The following is a 23,863-nucleotide window of genomic DNA, read 5'->3' as shown; positions in this document are numbered from 1 at the left end:
TAGGTCAAATAACAAGTAAGTTGCAGAGATAGAAGTAAGTCCAACCTAAGTAGTCTGATTTTAAACCTAAGCAGCTAACTTTTAACTGCTCTGTTATCTCCCTATTGTCTTTAATTCTTGAGAGAAATTATGTTTAGTTTATTGGCTCTCTAAAATGAAACAAACTTGGTTTCAACTTGAAAGTTGGTTTGGTTTTTGATATTCATAAAAAGATTTATTAGTAACTCTTCTCATAAACATGAAGATCTATTTCATTCTCTTAATGAACTACGTAGAATTCCATTGGGCAAGTCTACTATGCTATTTTTTAATCACTCTCCTGTTAACAGATTTTTACTTTCTAAATTTTCGGCCATTACTAACAATTTAGTAATGAGCAACATCGTTTCTACATATATATAAAAATTCTTAAAAAAAAAAATTCTTAGTATTGACTCCCAGAAGCAGTATAGTTGACTCAAAGGGATTATGTATTTAAAATTTGTTACATATTGCTAGATTTCCTTCAAAAAAAAATAAATTATACCAACAGCATATGAGGATTTATTTCTTTCCTTACCAAGTAAGTGTACTAGTCTTTCATTTTTGCCAATCCAAGGATAAAAGAACCCTCCTTGTTTTTTACTTTGCATTCTGTGATTATATTGTGGAAATTGAGCATCTTTCAATTTTTCTTGGCCACTTGCATTTCCCCTGGAAGTTTCTTGTTATTATATTTTGGTATTTTGTACTTCACTGCTTGTCATACTGAATTTTTTTTTAAGTTTTTATATATTATATATATATATATATATACTAATATTTTGTCCAGTTTGTGTTGCACTTTTAGTTTCTCACTTTTAAACTTTGTTTCATTGTATTTTGTTATTACGAGTGTTTTAGGTTTTTAATTAATCAATTTGTTAATTATTTTTGAATAATAACATGGTTTGTGTAGAAGGCTTCATCACAAGATTATAAAATATTGTATTTTTAAAACACTTCCATAGTTTTGCTTTTTGTTGTTTTTTTTTACATTCAGTTTAGCTGCATAATGCATATGGAGATTTTTGCCCATAGTGACCCTTTACACTCCTGTAAATTATGGAGGATACTAAAAACATTTTTTTAATGTGGATTTTAGCCATTATATTTACTACATTAGAAATTAAAACTAGGGGCACTTGAGTCGCTCAGTCAGTTGAGCGTCTGCCTTCAGCTCAGGTCATGATCCCAGGGTCCTAGGACTGAGCCCCACGTAGGGGTTCCCTGCTTGGTGGGTAGGCTACTTCTCCCTCTCCCTTTGCCACTCCCCCTGCTTATACTTGCTGTCTCTGTCTCTCTCTTTGTCAAATAAACAAAATCTTCAAAAAAAATTTAAAACTAGAAAAAATTTAAAGACTTTATTAAAATCAATTAAAAGCCTTTTCGCATATGTAAAAGCATATGTAAAGTCTTAGCATATGTAGTGTTAATGAAAAATACATTCCCCCCAAATTTTTTTTTAAGATTTTATTTATTTATTCACGAGAGACACAGAGAAAGGCAGAGACATAGGCAGAGGGAGAAGCAGGCTCCATGCAGGGAACCCAGTGTAGGACTTGATCCCAGGACTCTGGGGGGGTCACAACCTGAGCTGAAGGCAGATGCTCAACCACTGAGCCACCCAGGTATCCCTATATTCCCCCAAATTAAAAATATATAATATAACATACAGTGCAGTATTGGTTTCTAAAGTAGAATTCAGTGATTCATCACCTATATACAACATCCAGTGCTCATCACAGGTGCCCTCTTTAATGCCCTTCCCCCATCCATTTCCCTCCATCCATCTTCAATTCTCTGTTGTTAAGAGCCTCTTATGATTTGTTTCCCTTTGTCCTTTTTTTCCCTTCTGTTCCCACGTGTTCATCAGTTTTGTTTCTTAAATTCCACATGTGAGTAAAATCATATGGTATTTGTCTTTCTCTGACTTATTTCAGTTAGCATAATACGCTCTAGCCCTATCCACATTGTTACAAAAGGCAAGATTTCATTCTTTTGATGGCTGAGTAATATTCTATTTTATATATATGCCTCCTCTTTATTATTCAGCTAGTGGACATTTGGGCTCTCTCTGTAGTTTGACTATTGTTGATAATGCTGTAAACATTGGGGTACATGTACCTCTTCAAACCTGTATTTTTGTGTTCTCTGGGTAAATAACCTAGTAGTACAATTCAATTGCTGGGTCATATGGTAATTCTATTTTTAACTTTTTGAAGAACCTCCAAACTGTTCTTCAGAATGGCTGCACCAGTTCACATTCCTACCAACAGGGCACTAGGGTTCCTATTTCTCCACATCCTCTCCTACACTTGATTTTAACCATCCTGACTGGTGTGAAGTGATATCTCATTATGGTTTTGATTTGTATTTCCCTGGTGATGTGTAATTCTGAGCATCGTTTTCATGTGTCCATTAGCCATCTACAGGTCTTCTTTGGAAAAGTGTCTTCTGCCCGTTTCTTAACTGGATTATTTGGTTTCTGGGTGTTGAATTTAATAGATACTTTATAGATTTTTTTTGTATATTTTTTTATTGGAGTTTGATTTGCCAACATAGAGCATAAGACCCAGTGCTCATCTATCAAGTGCCCCTGTCAGTACCTGTCACCCATCAGTACCTGTCATCCAGTCACCCCATCTCCCTGCCCACCTCCCTTTCCACTACTCCCTGTTCGTTTCCCAGAGTTAGGAGTCTCTCATGTTCTGTCACCGTCTCTGATATTTCCCACTCATTTTCTCTCCTTTCCCTATAATCCCTTTCATTATGTTTTATATTCCCCAAATGAATGGGACCATATAATGTTTGTCCTTCTCCGATTGCCTTACTTCACTCAGCATAATATCCTCCAGTTCTATCCACGTTGAAGCAAATGGTGGGTATTTGTCATTTCTAATGGCTGAGTAATATTCCATTGTATACATAAACCACATCTTCTTTATCCATTCATCTTTCGATGGACACCGAGGCTCCTTCCACAGTTTGGCTATTGCGGACACTGCTGCTATAAACATTGGGGTGCAGGTGTCCCAGCATTTCACTGCATCTGTATCTTTGGGGTAAATCCCCAGCAGTGCAATTGCTGGGTCGTAGGGCAGATCTGTCTATTTTTAACTCTTTGAGGAACCTCCACACAGTTCTCCAGAGTGGCTGCACCAGTTCACATTCCCACCAACAGTGTAAGAGGGTTCCCCTTTCTCCGCATCCTCTCCAACATTTGTGGTTTCCTGCCTTGTTAATTTTCCCCATTCTCACTGGTGTGAGGTGGTATCTCATTGTGGTTTTGATTTGTATTTTCCTGATGGCAAGTGATGTAGAGCATTTTCTCATGTGCTTGTTTGGCCATGTCCGTGTCTTCCTCTGTGAAATTTCTGTTCATGTCTTTTGCCCATTTCATGATTGGATTGTTTGTTTCTTTGCTGTTGAGTTTAATAAGTTCTTTATAGATCTTGGATACTAGCCCCTTATCTGATGTGTCACTTGCAGATATCTTCTCCCATTCTGTAGGTTGTCTTTTAGTTTTGTTGACTGTATCCTTTGCTGTGCAGAAGCTTTTTATCTTGATTAAGTCCCAATAGTTCATTTTTTGCTTTTGTTTCCCTTGCCTTCATAGATCTATCTTGCAAGAAGTTGCTGTGGCCAAGTTCAAAAAAGGTGTTGCCTGTGTTCTCTAGGATTTTGATGGATTCTTGACTCACATTTAGATCTTTCATCCATTTTGAGTTTATCTTAGTGTATGGTGTAAGACAATGGTTGAATTTCATTCTTCTGGACGTGGCTGTCCAATTTTCCCAGCACCATTTATTGAAGGGACTGTCCTTTTTCCAGTAGGTAGTCTTTCCTGCTTTGTCGAATATTTTTTTTTTTTTGCTTTGTCGAATATTAATTGATCATTGAGTTGAGGGCCCATTTTTGGGTTCTCTATTCTCTTCCATTGATCTATGTGTCTGTTTTTGTGCCAGTACCATGCTGTCTTAATGATCACAGCTTTGTAGTACAACTTGAAATCTGGCATTGTGATGCCACTGGCTCTGGTTTTCTTTTTCAATATTCCCCTGGCTATTCGGGGTCTTTTCTGATTCCATACAAATCTTAAGGTGATTTGTTCCAACTCTCTGAAGAAAGTCCATGGTATTTTAATAGGGATTGCATTAAATGTGTAAATTGCCCCGGGTAGCATTGACATTTTCACAATATCAATTCCTCCAATCCATGAGCATGGAATATTTTTCCATCTCTTTGTGTCTTTCTCAATTTCTTTCATAATTGTTCTATAGTTTTTAGGGTATAGATCCTTTCCCTCTTTGGTTAGGTTTATTCCTAGGTATCTTATGCTTTTGGGTGCAATTGTAAATGGGATTGATTCCTTAATTACTTTTTCTTCAGTCTCATTGTTAGTGTATAGAAATGCCACTAATTTGTGGGCATTGATTTTGTATTCTGCCATACTGCCGAATTGCCGTATGAGTTCTAGCAGTCTTGGGGGGGAGTCTTTTGGGTTTTCTACGTACAGTATCATGTCATCTGCAAAGAGGGAGAGTTTGAGTTCTTCTTTGCCACTTTGAATGCCTTTTATTTCTTTCTGTTTGATTGCTGAGGCTAGGACTTCTAGTACTATGCTTAATAGCAGTGGTGAGAGTGGACATCCATGTCGTGTTCCTGATCTTAGGGGAAAGGCTCCCAGTGTTTCCCCATTGAGAATGATATTTGCTGTGGGCTTTTCATAGATGGCTTTTAAGATACTGAGGAATGTTTGTCCCTACACTCTGAAGAGTTTTGATCAGGAATGGATGCTGTATTTTGTCAAATGCTTTCTCTGTATCTAATGAGAGGATCATATGGTTTTTGTTTTTTCTCTTGTTGATAGGATCTATCACATTTATTGCTTTACGAGTGTTGAACCAGCCTTGTATCCCAGGGATAAATCCCAGTTGGTCATGGTGAATAATCTTCCTAATGTACTGTTGGATCCTATTGGCTAGTATCTTGTTGAGAATTTTTGCATCTATGTTCATCAGGGATATTGGTTTATAATTCACCCTTTATGGTGGGGTCTTTGTCTGGTTTTGGAATTAAGGTGATGCTGGCCTCATAAAACGAGTTTGGAGGGCAGCCCAGGTGGCTAAGCTGTTTAGTGCCACCTTTGGCCCAGGGTGTGATCCTGGAGACCGGGGATCGAGTCCCACGTCCTGCTCCCTGCATGGAGCCAGTTTCTCCCTCTGCCTGTGTCTCTGCCCTTCTCTCTCTGTGTGTCTCTCATGAATAAATAAATAAAATCTTAAAAAAAAAGAGAGAGAGTTTGGAAGTATTCAGTCCCTTTCTATCTTTCGGAACAGCTTTAGTAGAATAGGTATTGTTTCTTCTTTAAACGTTTGATAGAACTCCCCTGGGAAGCCATCTGGCCCTGGACTTTTGTGTCTTGGGAGGTTTTTGATGACTGCTTCAGTTTCTTCCCTGGTTATTGGCCTGTTCAGGCTTTCTATCTCTTCCTGTTCCAGTTTTGGTAGTTTGTGGTTTTCCAGAAATGCGTCCATTTCTTCTAGATTGCCTAATTTATTGGCATACAGCTGCTTATAATATGTTTTTAAAATCATTTGTAGGATCCCTGGGTGGCGCAGCGGTTTGGCGCCTGCCTTTGGCCCAGGGCGCGATCCTGGAGACCCGGGATCGAATCCCACATCAGGCTCCCGGTGCATGGAGCCTGCTTCTCCCTCTGCCTATGTCTCTGCCTCTCTCTCTCTCTCTGTGACTATCATAAAAATAAAAAAATAAAAAAATTTAAAAAAAAGTAAAATCATTTGTATTTCCTTGGTATTGGTTGTGATCTCTCCTTTTTTTTATTCGTGATTTTATTAATTTGAGTCTTTTCTCTTTTGTTTTTAATAAGGCTGGCTAATGGTTTATCTATCTTATTAATTCTTTCAAAGAACCAACTCCTGGTTTTGTTGATCTGTTCTACAGTTCTTCTGGTCTCTATTTCATTGAGTTCTACTGGAATCTTTATTAACTCTCTTCTTCTGCTTGATGTAGGTTTTATTTGCTGTTCTTTCTCCAGTTTTTAGGTGCGCGGTTAGCTTGTGTATTTGAGTTTTTTCCAATTTTTTGAGGGATGCTTGTGTTGCAATGTATTTCCCTCTTAGGACTGCTTTTGCTGTATCCCAAAGATTTTGAACGGTTGTATCTCCATTTTCATTAGTTTCCATGAATCTTTTTAATTCTTCTCTAATTTACTGATTGACCCATTCATCTTTTAGCAGAATGCTCTTTAACCTCCACGTGTTTGAGTTTCTTCCAGATTTCTTCTTGTGATTGAGTTCTAGTTTCAACGCATTATGGTCTGAAAATATGCAGGGGACAGTCCAATCTTTTGGTGTCTGTTGAGACCTGATTTGTGACCCAGTATGTGGTCTATTCTGGAGAAAGTTCCATGTGCACTTGAGAAAATTTGTATTCAGTTGCATTTGGATGTAAAGTTCTGTAAATATCTGTGAAATCCATCTGGTCCAGTGTATCATTTAAAGCTCTTGTTTCTTTGGAGATGTGCTTAGAAGATCTGTCATTTGCAGAAAGTGCCGTGTTGTAGTCTCCTTCTATTAGTATATTATTATCTAAGTATGTCTTTAGTTTTGTTATTAATTGATTGATATATGTGGCAGCTCCCACATTAGGGGCATAAATATTCATGATTGTTAAGTCCTTTAAGTATGATATAGTGTCCCTCTTCATCTCTTACTACAGTCTTTGGGATAAACTTTAAGTTATCTGATATGAGGATTGTGACCCCAGCTTTCTTTTGAGGACCATTTGAATGGTAAATGGTTCTCCAACCTTTCATTTTCAAGCTGTACGTGTTCTTAGGTCTAAAATGAGTCTCTTGTAGACAGCAAATAGACGGGTCTTGCTTTTTTCCAGTCTGAAACCCTGCGCCTTTTGATGGGATCATTTAGCCCATTCACGTTCAGAGTTACTATTGAAAGATATGAATTTAGTGTCATCGTAATACCTATTTAGTCCCTGTTTTTGTGGATTATTTCTTTGGGCTTCCTCTTTCTTTTTTTTTAAGATTTTACTTATTTATTCATGAGCAACAGAGAGAGAGAAATAGGCAGAGACACAGGTAGAGGGAGAAGCAGGCTCCATGCAGGGAGCCCAACACGGGACTCGATCCTGCATCTCCAGATCACATCCTGGGCTGCTGGCGGCACTAAACTGCTGTGCCACTGGGGCTGCCCAGGTTTCCTCTTTATTTTACAGAGTCCCCCTTAATACTTCTTGCAGAGCTGGTTTGGTGGTCACATATTCTTTCAGTTCCTGCCTGTCTTGGAAGCCCTTTATCTCTCCTTCCATTTTGAATGAGAGCCTTGCTGGATAAAGTATTCTTGGCTGCATGTTCTTCTCATTTAGGACCCTGAATATATCCTGCTAGCCTTTTCTGGCCTGCCAGGTCTCTGTGGAGAGGTCTGCTGTTAATCTAATATTTCTCCCCTTGTCTCTTGCTGCTTTAAGGGTTTTCTCTTTATCTTTGAATTTGCAAGTTTTGCTATTAAATGTCAAGGTGTTGAATGGTTTATATTGATTTGGGCGGGGGGGGGGGTCTCTCTAGCTCCTGGATCTGAATGCCTGTTTCTCTCCACAAATTAGGGAAGTTCTCAGCTATGATTTGTTCAAATATCTTTTCTGGCCCTCTGGCCCTTTCGGCACCTTCTGGAACCCCAATTATATGTAGATTTTTCCTTCTGAAGCTGTCATTTATTTCCCTTAACCTTTCCTCATGTCTTTTAAGTGTTTTTCTCTTTTTTCCTCAGCTTCCTTCCTTGCCATCAACTTGTCTCCTGTGTCACTCACTCTTTCTTCTACCTCATTAACCCTCATTGTTAGGACCTCCAGTTTGGATTGCAACTCATTTAATTGATTTTTAATTTCAGCCTGATTAGATCTGAATTTTCCAGTCATGAAATCTCTTGATTCCTTTATGCTTTTTTCCAGAGCCACCAGTAGCTTTATAATTGTGCTTCTGAATTGGCTTTCTGACATCGAATTGTAATTCAAATTCTGTAACTCCGTGGCAGAGTACTATTTCTGATTCTTTCTTTAGTGGTGAGTTCTTCTTTCTAGTCATTTTGCTCAGTGCAGAGTGGCTGCGTCAAGAGTATCAACCACAACCTAAGTAAATTTCACCTTAAATGATTTTGCCTAGGTCAGAGACCAGTAATTGCAAACAGCGATCAGAACAAAATAAAACAAAAGGACCACTAAAGTGAAAAATTTTTAAATAACATAGTAAAAAATAAAAGGCCAGGAATCTTAAATAAGAAGAGAAGAAAAAGAAGAAAAAAAAGGAGGGGGGGGGACTGGGAGATGGTGGTAGTGGTGGTGACAAAGTTGTGGAGGGAGTATGTTGTCTACCTGAGGGGTCCTAGAGGGTGATCCTCTTGGTTCTGAGTATATTAAGTTCTATATGTTAGAAGGTGCTCAGTCCTAAATTTATATAAACCAGAAATACTTGTAGAGGGCCCCAACATTGACCACCAAAACATAAATGAGATAAAAGAGGGGGGCAGAATGGGAATGAGGAATCTCACAAAATGAACCAGCACGGTATACCACTTGGTTCTGGGTGCATACTGGTCATGTTTTAGAAGGTATTAACTTACACCATTGTAGAACAAAATGAGACAGAGAAAGCAAAAAACATAGAACAGAAAAAGCATATGTTGTATATCTCCCAAAATTGAGTATGTTAAAGAGAATCTGGAAGTGGAAAATATATCTAGGAACTGTAATTGTAGAAATATTAAAGTTAAAAAGGAGGAATCTTAAAAATGAAGAGGTGGTAAAATATTGTAGTTAAGGTGGAAAAGAGAAAAAGATTGGAAATTTACAGTCTGATATAAAAATAGTTGTACTGGAAAAAAGGAAGAAGAAAAATAAAGGAGGGGTACCCTCTGGTTCTATATACTGTAAATTCCTCGACTTCCTCTGAAGCTTTCCAGTGCTGCTGGGTCAAGAACTTACTCTTCCCTTGTCCTTCCAGCTGGTCTTTTGGGGGAGGGGCTGGCTGTGCTGACTCTCAGGTGTGTGCACCTGGGGAGCTGCCCCGCCCCCTACCAGGTGGCTCAGTGGGAGCTGTTTACCCTGTAAGGCCCCTGTTGCCTGGAGGCCCCACTCTGTCCCAGGCACACGGTGACACAGGGAGGAACAACAGTGGCGGCGGCCAGCTCTCCAGCCCTGGAGTCAGCTCCCGCAGTAACTACCGCAGCTTCCAGTCTGCACTGGCCTGGATGCTCCCGGGGCAGGGGCGCTTATCTGCACAGGTTGGGGGCCCCCGGTGGCAGGAGAGTTATCTCCTTCCTGTGCGCCCGTCCGGGGGGAGCGCAGGATCCTGGGCTGTGTCCCCCGGAGCCCTGGGATCTGGGGCCTGTGCTGCTGTAATCCGGGTCCCGGGCCACGGCCCAGAAGGCAGCAGGGCGCAGCCCCCTCTGTCTGGAGCCCCGCCTGACCGACCGGCTCCTCCCCGAGGCCCCATCGGGTGCAGGGCTCCAGCCCTTTACCGAGATTGGCCCTCTGTGTGGGGGGGCGCTCTCCCCCCGGCCACTTCCTCTGTTAGTGACTCCGAGAGACTGGAGGCTCCGCGGCCCCTCCTGCGGTTCTGCCCGCTTTCCCTGCTGAGCCCCTTCCACCCGGGAAGAATCCAGTGTGGATTTTTAAAGTTCCTGCTTCTCCGGGGCGGGGCTCTCCCGTCCCAGAGGCTCTCGGCGCCCCCTTCGCCCCCCACCCTTTGGCCCGGCTCCTCGCGGGCCCCTCCCCCACTGGATTCTTTTGTTTTTCCCTGCCTTCCTACCTTGTTAGAAGCGAAAAGCCTTCTCTCTGCACGTTTCGGCTGTTCTCTCTTTAAATCTCAGGTCGAGTTCATAGGTTTTCAGGACGATTTGAGGTTATCTAGGTAAGTTGGTGGGGCCAGGTGAGGTGAGGCACCTGCACTACTCTGCCATCTTGCTCTCCGATTCTTTATATATTTTAGATACTAACCCTCTATCAGATATGTCATTTGTAAATATCTTCTCCCATTCCATAGGCTGCCTTTTATTTTTGTTGATTGTTTCCTTCTCTGTGCAGAAGCTTTTTATCTTGATGAAGTCCCAGTATTTCATTTTTGCTTTCATTTCCCTTGCCTCTGGCAATGTGTCTAATAAGAAGTTGCTGCGGCCAAGGTCAGATAGGTTTCTGCCTATGTTCACCTCTAGGATTTTGATCGTCTCCTATCTCACATTTAGGTCTTTAATTTACTTTCAACTTATTTTGTGTATGTTGTAAGAAAGTGGTCCAGTTTCATTCTTCTGCATGTTGCTGTCCAGTTTTCCCATTACCATTTGTTGAAGAGACTGCCTTTTTTTCCATTGGAAAATAAATTGTATGTGGCCTTTATGACATTAAAGTATATTCCACTTATCCCACTTTGTTGAGGGTTTTTATCAAGAATGGATGCTGTATTTTGTCAGACGTTTTTTTCTGCATCTATTGACAGGATCATATGGTTCTTATATTTTCTTTCATTAATGTGATGTATCACATCAATTGATTTACAAATACTGAGCCACCCCTGTGGCTCTCAAATAAATCCCACTTGATTGTGGTGAATAATTGTTTTAATGTACTATTGAATTCGATTGCCAGTATTTTGAGAATTTTTGCATCCATGTTCATCAGGGATATTGGCCTGTAATTCTCCCCTTTATCTGGTTTTGGAATCAAGGTAATGCTTTGTAGAATAAGTTTGGAAGTTTTCCTTCCATTTCTGTTTTTTTGGAACAGATTGAGAAGAATAGGTATTAACTCTTCCTTAAATGTCTGGTAGAATTTTCCTGGGAAGCTCTCTCGCTCACAACTTTTGTTTGTTGGGAGATTTTTTATTACGGATTCAATTGTTGCTGGTTATGGGTCTGTTCAAAATTTCTGTTTCTTCCTATTTTGGTTTTGGTAGCTTGTAAGTTTCTAGGAATTTGTCCATTTCTTCCAGATTGCCCAGTTTGTTGGCATATAATTTTCCATAGTATTCTCTTATACTTGTTTGTATTTCTGTGGTACTGGTTGTGATCTTGATTTCTCATTTCTTTGATTTGTGATTTTATCTATTGGGTCCTTTCTCTTTTTTGATAAGTCTGGCTAGGGACCAATTTTATTAAATCTTTTGAAGAACCCTCTCTTAGTTTTGTTAATCTGTTCTACTAGTTTTTTTGTTTCTATATCATTTATTTCTACTCCAATCCTTATTATTTCCCTTCTTCTGCTGGCTTTAGACTATTTGCTGTTTCTTTTCTATTTCCTTTAGGTGTAAGGTCAGGTTGTATATTTGAGACTTTTCTTGCTTCTTGAAGAAGGCCTATATTGCAGTATACTTCCCTCTTAGGACTGCCTTTGCTGCATCCCAAAGGTTTTGAACTGTTGTGCTTTCATTTTCATTTGTTTCCATATGTTTTTTAAATTCTTCTTTAATTTCATGGTTAACCCCCTAATTCTTTAATCTCCATGTATTTGAGGTCTTTCCAAACTTTTTCTTGTGGTTGACTTCAAGTTTCATAGTGTTGTGGTCTGAAACTATGCATGATCTTGATCTTTTTGTTCTTGTTGAGGACAGATTTTTTGACCCAGTGTGTGATCTCTTCTATGGAATGTCCCATGTGCACTCAAAAAGAATGCTGCTTTCAGATGAAGTGTTCTGAATATATTTCTTAAGTCCATCTGGTCCAGTGTGTCATTCAAAGCCATTGTTTCCTTGTTGATTTTCTGCTTAGATGATCTGTCCATTGCTATAAGTGGGGTGTTAAAGTCCCCTACTATTATTACTATCAATGAGTTTCTTTATTATTAATTGATTTATATATTTGGGTGCTCCAAGTAGGGAGCATAAATATTTACAATTGTTAGAGCTTGATGGATAGACCCTTTAATTACGATATAATGCCCTTCTTCATCTCTTTTACAGTCTTTGTTTGTCTAAGTATGACTAATCCAGGTTTCTTTTGATGTCCATTAGTATGATGATTAGTATGATGATGTTCTCCATCCACTCACTTTCAATCTGCAGGTGTCTTAGGTCTAAAATGAGTCTCTTGTAGGCAGTATATAGATGGATCTTTTTTTTTTTTTTATCCATTCTGATACCTTATGTCTTTCAATTGGGGCATTTAGTTCATTTACATTCAGAGTGATCATTGAGAGATATGATATCTAGTGCTATTGTGTTACTCGTAGAGTTGGTGTTTCTGGTGGGGTTCTCTGGTATTTTCTAGTATTTGTTGCTTTGGTTCTTTTTTTTTTCTCCACTCACAAGAGGCCCCTTAATATTTTTTACAGGGCTTGTTTAGTGGTCACAAACTCCTTTAATTTTTTTGTTTGTCTGGGAAGCTCTATCTCTCCTATTCTGAATGATAGCCTGGCTGGATAAAGAATTCTTGGCTGGATATTTTTCCCATTCAGCACATTGAATATATCCTTCCTTTCCTATTAGAGAAATGCAGATTTACATCACAATAAGATATTACATATCTATTAGAATTGTTAAAGAACATGCAGTGTATTGACTTTTGAAAAGGTTGTGGAGCAGCTGGAGGTCTCACATATTGCTGGTGGGAATTCAAAATGGTAGGGCCTCCTTGGAAAAATGTGACACTTTCTTGTGAAGTTAAACATGAATTTACTATAAATCTAGTGTTTTGACAGATATTCCCAAATTAAAATTTATGTTCACACAAAATTCTGTGGGGAAATGTATATAGTGGCTTTATAGTTATCAAAAACAGATACCCTTCAACTGGTGAATAGGCACACTGTGCTCCTTCCATATGATGGAATACTACCAGCAATAAAAAGGAATTAACTACATATTCACACAGTAGGGGTACATTTTAGTGGTATTATGCTAAATGAAAGTTACCAGCATCAAAACCTATATATTGTATGGTTCCATTTATATGACCTTCTGGAAAAAAAGATTGCAGAAATGAAAAATCCCTGGTTGCCGAGGACTGGGATAGAGTGTGACAGCATTTGGCAAGGATGATGAAACTGTATTTAAGTAATGGAAAGCTGTTCAGCTCATGGTGGTGAATGTACATTTTCCAAAATTCCAGTGTTTCACTTGGAAGTTAAAATTTTATCTTTGGTAACAAATACTGTCAGTTGTTTTCCTTAAAGTTACTGGTTTATTTTGTTCAGATTTGGAAACTTTTTGCCATTTATTCAGTTCTATATAACCATAGCTTGTCAGTAGTTCTTTTAAGCAAAAACTGTGTGCAAAATGTGTACTTCCTATCTTGTCACACAGAATTTTTTAAAAACAGTTACTCGAGTCCAAATTTAATTATGTTAATAATTAATTTTAAGTAACAATTTAATTTTAATTAATAAATTAATTTTGCTTCTTCATTTAGGGCATTCTTAAATGAAAGAATGGCTCCTTATCGTCCTGGTTGGTGCCACCACTTTCATCTATGCCAGCAATTTTACCACAATTGCTTTCACTGTGTATGCAAAGATGGTGAAAACAACAAACAAATAATGTCTTAATATTAATAGAAAAATGTATCGTTCTTGCAGATTTATTGCAAAGGTCTCAGGAACCACAGGAGGGATGCAGAAGACAGTTTGAGAACCTTCATTAAGGGGGTTAACTTTAATTGCTAATTTTTTTTGTTTGCTACAGTGTCATAGGATTGTATTTTCTAGGTAAAACTTTTTAAGCAGTCTTTAAAATTATGTATTTCGAAAGTGAAGCAAGATGAGCTAATATTCTGGTCTGACTATTCCTTTTTCTGCAGTTCAAATACGCTCCACCAGGTGGCATCATATCTCTGCTTGTTACCAATTCTTCCTAAAAATGAAGACACAACTTTTGATAAAGAATTTCTTCTAGAATTGCTGGTAAATGTTAATATTCTTTAAGTTTTCCCCATCTCCAAGATGTGACTTGATACAGATTTTATCCTGGGCTAAAGGTTTTTGTCCGATTTCTCATCTGTTAGATTTCTTTTCTTGTCTCTTTTACCTTTTAAAACTTCTTTATGGCATGAATTTATTCCATGCAAACATTTATGAGCAGCTTCTGTGTCAGGCACTGGATTCAGGCATTGAGGCTAGATAGATAATTGACACCATTCCTTCCTTTTAGAGGTCATAGTTACACATACACACAGGTAATACATATATACGTTCGTATCTATCTAATGGTTTATTTTTAAAGTTTTTAAAATATGGTACCTTGAATATCAAGGCATACCTTTATCATTAGAAAACTCATGTAGATCTAGAAAAATTAAGTTATTGCTGACTTGGTGGCTTCAGAATTCTAAGGGATTTTTCAGTCTTTTGGGAAATAATGAACTTTAACAAACTAATACTTTTTGAGCAGCCCGGGTGGCTCAGCGGTTTAGCGCCACCTTCAGCCCAGGGTATGATCCTGGAGACCCAAGATCGAGTCCCACGTCAGGCTCCCTGCATGGAGCCCGCTTCTCCATCTGCCTGTGTCTCTGCCCCTCTCTCTGTGTCTCTCATGAATAAATAAATAAAATCTTTAAAAAAAAAAAAAAAAAACATACTTTTTTTGGTAAAGTTTTATTTTGTTTTCAGTGCAGTTTTAGGTTCACAGAAAAATTGAGGGAAAGAGATTTACTTTTATCTTTACTTTTATCTTTTTAGATTTACTTTTATCTATGAAATAATTCATAACATGCACAAATAATTATATCCCCACCACAAATTTTTAAGTTGTTCACAGTCTTCACTCGTACAAATAGTGGCACAGAATCTTTGTGCCCACGTGTAGACATTTAGGAGAGGTACCTAGAAGTGAAATTGTTTGATTGAAGCATGTGCTTATTTAAAAGGTAAGATGCAGCCAGATTATCCTCTGAAAGATGTATGTTGCTACCAACAATGTATTGGAATGTGTCTCCTTACGCCCTTACCAAGATTGGATGTTATGAGTCATCCCAATTTCTGCCAGTTGCAGGAGTGAAAAAATAATAGCTTGTTTTAATTTTTTGTTTTTTTGTCTGCTATAGGTTGAGTCATTTTTAGTTTTTTTTTTATAACTCTACAAACATACACAGTGTGGGTGTGTATATGCATTTTTTTACATGTATGAAATCATAATGAGCACACAGTTTTGTGATTTATATTCCAAACTAATACTTTTAATATGGGGTGTAAAATATAGTCCTTTACTGTATAGAAGATGATAATGCTAGTTTTGGGTGTAGTAACCAGAAGCTATTGGTAGCAGGTGTTTTAAGCCTGACGACAGGTGTTTAAGTGCCAGTTGGAGAGAAATTCTTGGAGTTTTAATTTAATTCAAGTATAGAAAATACTTTTTTATTGATAAGTTTACTTGTGTGAAATGTATGTCTTACTTAGGTCACCATCTTTGCTTTCTTTTCATTATTTCTGACTACAAGTGTTTTCTAAAAAATTCCTTGTCCCATTTTCTGACAACGTGAAATCTTCTCTCATAAATCAGGTTTGGTGATTAATAATAAATCCTTACTATACAAAGACATGAGGATTTCTTTAGGAATGTTTCTAATGGAAAATAGGTTTAAGTATAAGGATAATCTTATGCCTTTTATAATCTTACAGCCAAGATTTCATCCTTGAAATTTAAATATTCATGCCAAAAAGAAAACAATTTTAAAAATTTATAGTGCTACAGCATTACCTTTCATTTCTTCTCTCTCCTAAAGGATTTCCTTAGGCTGTGGATTCTTTAATACCTGAATTATGATTTAAAAAAGTTGAAATATGTATATTGTTTAGATGATATCAGACTATTTTCTTTCCTAAAAAAATACTCCATCTACTGAAGAAAGTGTGACATATTTTTCACATGTATCATGATTTTAACACATTAATTAGGTAATAAGCTTATTTCTTTGTTTGAGATAGATGACTATAATATTAACAATGGAAATCTACATAAAGGTCATATAGTCCAACTCTTCATTTTACAAGGAAGACTGAGGCCAGATGTTTTTGCATGTATGGTTTTTTTAAAAAGATTTATTTATTTATATCTGAAAGAGACACACAGCATGAGGCGCAGGAGAGGGGAAGCAAGACTCCCCACTGAGCATGGAGCCCAGCACTGGGTTCTGTCTCCCGACCTGTGTTGATGACAGGTGATCATGACCTGTGTTGAAACCAAGAGTCAGACACTTAACCAACTGAGCCACCTAGGCGCTCCCAGGTTTTTAATAAACAAAGTTTACTACATTGTTTAATTAATATAGGAATGAAAACTATTTCTAGGATTTAGGGCTTAACGTTGGTGAATACTAAGTGCTGTAGTTTTTAAGGTCTTGGCATGTGCCAAGCACTTTGATGCTATTTTACAGTATTCCATTTCATTTTCATAAGAAACCTGAGAGGTGAGTGGTATTTTATCTGTTTTACGAAAAGGGAAGCTAAGATCAGGGAAGTTGAAGGAGCATGCCCAGCTTTTATGTAGCTCATACGTAAGAGGCACTTGGAGTTGAACTCTGATCTCTCTGATTCCAAAACCCCTCATAATTGGTACCTCTCCAATCTTTGATTTATGGAGAATACAGATTGGAAAAAAAACCCTCTTCGTTAAGTGCTACCATAACTGAAAGACCTGAAACTTCTCAACTTCTCATTCTATACTTTATGAATTTCTCCACAAATTATATTTTTATTTTAAAAAGATACTTCTAAAAAAATAATGAAATAAATAATTGAAAAGATACTTCTAACTTTCTGCATAATGTTTTTTTTGTTTGTTTTTGTTTTTTTTTTTTAGGTATCTCGTCATGAACGTCGAATTTCTCAAATTCAGCAGTTGAACCAGATGCCTTTGTATCCAACTGAGAAAATCATATGGGATGAAAATATTGTCCCAACTGAGTACTATTCTGGGGAAGGTATGGCAAAGAAGTATGGGATTCAGGTGTACCATGAAATTTAGTTTAGAATTTATCATATGTAACTGAAATTACTTCCTATCCTTAGGATAAATTTCTGGTACCCTCAAGTTCAGTTTTAAAGCTGTAAATTATTCAGTATTTTGAATACTTAGCATTAAGGATTTTTACTAAATTTAACCATGCCCGAGTGTGTGTGTGTGTGTGTATGTGTGTGTGTGTTGCACACATCTCAATATATATATATTTGGATTATATATATGTCATCCTTTATAAAATATGACTGGAAGCATAAAACTATGTTTTAAGGAGACCTAATAGTATAGGAAGTATATCTCTCATTATGTCACTGTAAAAGGCTTTGCTTGGTAATGTCTTATTTTTCAAAGCCTTCTTTGGAAATTCATTTGAATTCCTTGTTTAAACCAACTAATGATGATCAAAAAATTGTCATTAGTTAATAATAAATCCTTAGTTTTGACTGCAAGTAGCTATTCCTTGGTTTGTTTACATATCTATTTTAACAGATTTGTTCTTAACTGCTTTTGTTCATCTGCCAGGGATGAGAATTTGCCACATTTAAGCATATGCTGAAGTACATTCTGACATATTTTGAAGGCATATTTCAAAAAAGAAATTCAGGAAATTTTTTGAACAACAGCGTTTAAAGACCTCACCAGTGGTAATTTATTTAAAAGAAAAATGGATACTTCAGAGTCATATCCTTAAAGTCATAACTTCAGTATACCCAGTACATCAAAATTGTGCTAGATTTCAGAATAGATAGTCTTCATATTATTTTTTTGTTCTTACAAAGGTCAGTGCCTTGTTTTTTCACTTTTCCAACTTGTTCACACTAAAAGATTATGACTTGTATGTATGACATTTAACTCTTTGTCTAATCAGTTCTTAAAAGGCAAATACCACTTATATTTTGTCTTGTCAGTCCTGAGCTTATATGTCCTTGAACATATACAGTCTTACATCTAGCTTTTGGTGCTATTCAGTGATGCCGCTCTGAGTATAAAACTATATATTTATTCATCGTTTTATCACCTACCTATGCATCGATGTCTTACACATTTTTTAATTTTTTAAATGTCTTTTGCTTCACAAATGCCCTCTGTATCCCTTCCTTTTCTTTTGAAGAACTTGAGTTTTTTTTATCTGTAGTTTCCCACAGTCTAGTTTTTTTCTTAATTGACTACTCAGTGTACAGTTGAATGTGTCTCTCTGCTCTTTATTTTTCTTGCATATTGGCAGCCGAATGCAGAGATTTGGTCAGACTGAGTTTTTATCTCTGGCAAGATTCTTGGTAGTGCTATATTCTTTAATCAGAGGCACAGAATGTCTGATTGTTTTTGTGTGTGTGTGAGATATAAGTAGCCATTGCTGCTTGATGGCTAGATTTAATTCAGTGACAGTTGCAAAATGGTGACATTTTAATTATAATTTTTTTTAATAAAATGATACTTTCCAAAAAGATATGTTCCCTCAGCCTCTGGCCTGAAAGATACTTAGATTAGAATTACTAACATAAATGGTATGAAATTTTTTTGCGTTGATGTTTTTTGCCATTAGGTTCATTATTGCTTTGGTAAGAATGGATACAGATGATGAAAGTAATATGATTTTCCAGTAAAATATGTTTATTTTGAGGTTTGGTTTTTCTTAACCTTTTAGGTATTGCAGCTGAATGCTTGTTCACTTATTATTCAAGGGAAAGAGCGGTTAATGAATGTATTAGAAAGAATATTGTTCATTAATATAGTCAGAAAAGGGAAGTAGCTCCAGGAATAACATAACCAATACCTTATCCATAAAGTATAGCCAAAAGGCAACGATTCAGAGCACAATAGTACTCACTGGAGGTAGATTAATACATTGTAACATACTAATTAACTTTCATGATAAATTTGTCATGGGCTTAGTTTATGGTCAGTATTTACTTCGAGCTTTGCCAAATATAAATTACAGGGTAAAGAATTTTTAAACTACCCGAGACTGTTAATTTTAAGTATATTCAGATACTTTTTAGAAGCCTTTTTGTATGTGAATCATCGATGCATGGTATACGTATTCGTGAGATTTATCCTTCCTTTCCAGCTCTTAATAGATAGCATTTGTTAACTTGGTTTTTCAATTCCTGTGTGAAAATAAAAATAGGACCTTATCAAATATGCTATATTGCAGACATCATTAAATTAAACTCTTACCAAATTTGTAGTACATTTCTTTATACATAGTGTAGCTGTCTGATTAAAAGCATAATTCAATTGTGAATACTGCTTTCTTTTTCAGGTTGTCTTGCTCTTCCCAAGTTGAATTTGCAGTTTTTGACTCTTCATGATTACCTCCTAAGGAACTTTAATCTCTTCCGCTTAGAATCAACTTATGAAATTAGGCAGGACATTGAGGATAGTGTCAGCAGAATGAAGCCATGGTTAGTAAATTGGTTCCACTTGTAATGAAGAGATGCAAACAGTGACTGATATACCTCTATCAGAAACCTCATGAGTATATTTAGAAATAGTATGCCTGGCAGGAAGATGCCCTCCAAAATAGGAGATATTTACTCTGAGAAATTCTCTAATATGGATTAGAGTATTTCAAAAGTACTAAAATATAAAATATGTATCTGGGTACTTGAGGGTGGTACTGAGGGACTGAGAATAAGGGAAGAGAGGTCTTATTCTTGGGGGATAGAGAGGGAGAAATGAAGAGGAGAGTAGTAGGTTGGACATTAGCAAAAGAGGAAATAGAAGGTATGAGCTGACCACCAGGACTGTACTAGGGCAGGATGGTTTAAATCCTGGAAGCTCATGATAAAGGGGTCTTCTACTATAACTGCTCTGTGGCTGTCACCAGGATCTCAGTTAGCCTTTCTAAGGGACCTGGCAAGAGATGAGGAGCATTGCTGAGCATCACAGGGAAATCAAATGTTGGAAAGTCTTCCCAGGTCCTCCATCTGTATTACCTTGAAGAGACTTAAACCATCAGCATTTACTTTGGGGACCATTTGAGTAGGTCTCATTATGTGAGGAAGTCTTCTGTTTAAAATCAACTCCCCACATGCTTGCTTATGTCTGGAATTCTGTTAGTGAAGAAAAGACTTCCATTCTAGTTATTGAAGGCAGCTCTGCATTATGAGATCTGTGGTGGTCAGTTTTGCTTTTTAGATATGACTGACTTGAGATAAATGCCCTTCATTCACTGTTTCATTCTAAGCATGAAATTGGTGAGAGTAAGTTATATATCACAAGTGACTAAAAGCTAGTAAAATTAATTCTATAAAATGAGTTTTTATTACATTCTCGTCATAGCATGCATACGCATACAATAATACTGCATTCTTTATGAAAAGCCTCAGTTTTTGAATGTGAACAGATTCAGGTGTCTTTTAGGCTTCTCCGCTTACTAATTACAGAGAGCTACATGGACACTATGATTATGATCTATTTTTTTTCCACTTCCACATTTTATTTTATTTCATACACAGTTCTATTTTTTAATTAATTATTATGTGAAAAGTTATTCTGGGTGAAACTATAAAACACAACATAAAGTATTTTCAACTTAATAATCAGTTGAGTCAGTAGGCAGGCTAGCACTGTGAAGTTTGTATACTCATTGGCTGATCATCCCTGCCCACAGCTTTGCTGGAATTATTGCCCATTGTTTGGACCCTGGGGGAGTGCTTGATCAGAAAGCTTCCTTTCAATTTTATGGTTACCTTGGGTTTACATGCTCAGATTCTGGACCTAATTTTGGCCATTTTGCAAACTAGGGATTTACTAACTAGCAGTTTATCAAATAAAATTCCCTTATATTTTACTCAAATGCCAAATAAAGCAAAAATACTTAGAGTTCTTATGGTCTATTAATAAAGGACATTTTTTTAACTTACATTATTTTCTGCTAAGGGAAAGAAAATGTCACTTTTGGGAGTTAACTTGTGATAATACATTTTTCTGGATTTTCATTCCTAATTGCCCATCATTGAAGGCTGTTAAAAATGATGAGATCTAAAAAGAGGCCAGGCTCTCTTTCTTTTTCCTGTGTGCTGAATGTGGAAAGGTAGAGGCATTTTTACTCAGTGCATGTAACTAACGATCATGTTTTCTGGCTGCTCTAAGCACAGAGGAACATGAGAGAGAATGTACTTCTGAGGGGCAGAAATCTGTCCTTTTTAATGCTTCATGTTACAGGTAGATTTTATAAGGGAGGAGAAAAGTGTTGGGGAAAATAGATGAGTGGTTGCCTGGGGGTAGGAACAGGATCAACTATAGTCAGATAAGAGGGATCTTTTACACATAGGATGGAAATGTTCTCAAAATGGATTGTGGTGACGGATGCACAACTCTGCAGATGTACTAAAAATCATTGGATTGTGCATTTATAATGAATGAATTTAATGATATGTAAACTGTACTGTAGTAAAGTTGTAAAAAATAGAGGAGGTAATCATTATTATTAGTTTCACTCTTTGATGTTGTGAAGTTCTACAGTTTTTTTCTTCTGACACAAAGCCTTTACCTGGCATTTTTTCTTTATCTGTGTAAGCATGTCATTTTTGGCAGTACTTTCCAGTTTTGGAGTGCTGCTGCTATATTTATGTTACAGATTTCCCAGATACACTACTTAATGTAAAAGCTAAAGTACTAGTTAGACTAACATAAGAAAAAAGATTGGGTGTTTGAATGTTAGTGATTCTGGTTATTACAACTAGCTTGATTATTTTTACCCCCAGTTCATGGCAGTATGTTTTACATGATTTAAATATTATGCCCTAAAGCAAGCATTTGCATAGATCTCATTTGTTGATTTTTGATTTTTAAAATTCTAGTTTGTCCTAAAACAGCTTGTAGAAATACCTAAATACATAAATAAGATGTAAACAGTTGAGACTATCTCGATGAAGAGAGGAAAAGAATAAGAATTATAATAATCTATAATAATTTTAATATATATTACAATAATCTAGATCACTCTATTATTATTATAATAGATGATCCTTTGACAAAATGCCTCCACTCTTACGCTTATAGAGTTACCTTTTTTTCTGTTTGTGTAGGGGATACTCCTCTCTACTTATCTCTTTATTGGACCGTATTTGCCTTTTCATGCTAATGAATATATTTCCTATATATCAGGATTTAGTTTCCTTTTTTTTTTTTTTTTTTTTTTAATTTAGAAATAAGAGTTACTAATGTCAGGGCTTACTAGCTAAACGTATGTTCCTCACTAATTTTAGTTGGCTAAAAATTGGGGGAAAGTCATTTTTTGTTTGAGTAATCATGCACTTTTTTGGTTTTCAGGCAGTCTGAGTATGGTGGTGTAGTGTTTGGTGGTTGGGCACGAATGGCCCAGCCCATTGTGGCTTTCACTGTAGTTGAGGTTGCGAAGCCCAACATAGGTGAAAACTGGCCAACTCGAGTTCGTGCAGATGTTACCATCAATTTGAATGTCAGAGATCACATCAAAGATGAATGGGAAGGTAATTTTCTATTTCAAAACATAAAATTACGCTTTTACCTTTTCAGTTAATAGACTTTCACTTAGAAAATTGTCAAAGCACTTTTACTAAACATTACCCTTCTAAACATTTATGAAATTTTATCTTTAAAAAATGTCTTTATGATTACTAGTAGTAAAAGTATCAAGGATCATACAAGAATAATTAAATGTCTTAATAATTTAATAAAAAACATAAAATAGCATGCGTATCACAGTATTTTGAAAATTATGGATTGCAAAGCTGAGAGAAGAGCTCTTTAAATCCCAAATTTAATGAAATAATATTTATGAATTTGTAGGATCAATATAAAAAAGAAGCAAAATATTACTGTTCACTAAAGAAAGGAGGGAAACCCACATATCACTTGCATGCATGTAGAGTTAATAAGGAAAATTAGCATTCTTAAGAGATAATAAAAGCTGCCAAACTGAAGAGAATAGGGATACATACAATTGCTGAAAAATAAAGATATAAAATCAAAATTAGACAACCTCAAAAGCAATTTTAAGGGGATCTGGTAAAACAACTCAGAAAGAAATAATAATAGTTTCACTATTTGCATCAAAGGGAGGAAGTCAGATAAAGAATTAGTGATATTAAGTATATTCAAGGATAAATAACAGATGCAGAGAAATTAGATGAGTTATTTCCCCTGTTCTTTCCAGGCAAGATTTTAGGGACAGGAGTTCCACAAGAAATTTTATTTAGAGGCAGATATGTTCAGAGTTACTAAGCCAAGTAAAAAGTAAAAACATTGATAACACCTGTGCCAGAAATGACACATGACCTAATTTTTAAGTGGCACTTTAAATTTTTCTCTCAGCTGTCTTATGAGAGCTCTTGCTTGCTGTCCATTGTGAGAAACAGTAGCTGGTAGATTTTATCTCCTTCCACCTTCTTGGCATGCCAGAAGAAAAGCGATATAGTCCCTTGATGGATCAGTTTTCAGAAATTATTGCTCCCGATATAGCTATTTATAACCAAGGGACTATATGATATGTTTATCCATTAATTCTGAAGGAATCCAGCAGCAAAGCTGGCCACATGTTTAACAAATGGCCACTGTAGTGGGTGTAGTTTGTGACAATGTTTTTGTGATTCCTGTATCCTTCAAAAGAGTTCCAATCTAATCTAATGTGTTACACATCTTGAGTACTATCTATCTTTATGATTGTAAACCTTAAGAAGGACATTAAGTTACTGGAGAAGGTTTTACACTTACTACCTTTGACATATAAGAAGGCATTAAAATAAACACTATTTTACAACACAGTTACCTATACTCCTTTGTTACTTTGGAGACTTCTATCAGGAGGACATTACACGGTCTCCTTTTTTTTGCCCCCCCATTCATTCTTTTAAACATAGGTCTCTGGTAGAATGAGTA

The 23,863-nt window shown here is 36.6% G+C and overlaps 1 protein-coding gene across 2 annotated transcripts in view; it reads left to right on the top strand.

The window, feature by feature from the left end:
• AQR (aquarius intron-binding spliceosomal factor) overlaps window positions 1-23,863 on the top strand; it is a 99,497-nt gene that overhangs the window by 34,682 nt on the left and 40,952 nt on the right. For both annotated transcript variants that reach the window (XM_077880497.1, XM_077880498.1), the window contains 4 exons: window positions 13,842-13,944; window positions 16,838-16,958; window positions 19,260-19,401; window positions 22,277-22,455. In XM_077880497.1, the coding sequence (XP_077736623.1) occupies window positions 13,842-13,944; window positions 16,838-16,958; window positions 19,260-19,401; window positions 22,277-22,455 (545 nt within the window). The remainder of the gene's footprint in view (window positions 1-13,841; window positions 13,945-16,837; window positions 16,959-19,259; window positions 19,402-22,276; window positions 22,456-23,863) is intronic.

The sequence above is a fragment of the Canis aureus genome, chromosome 32 (assembly GCF_053574225.1).
Source record: "Canis aureus isolate CA01 chromosome 32, VMU_Caureus_v.1.0, whole genome shotgun sequence".
Taxonomy (NCBI): Eukaryota; Metazoa; Chordata; class Mammalia; order Carnivora; family Canidae; genus Canis; species Canis aureus.
The sequence above is the reverse complement of the archived record's forward strand: the minus strand, read 5'-3'. Positions and strand labels throughout refer to the sequence as shown.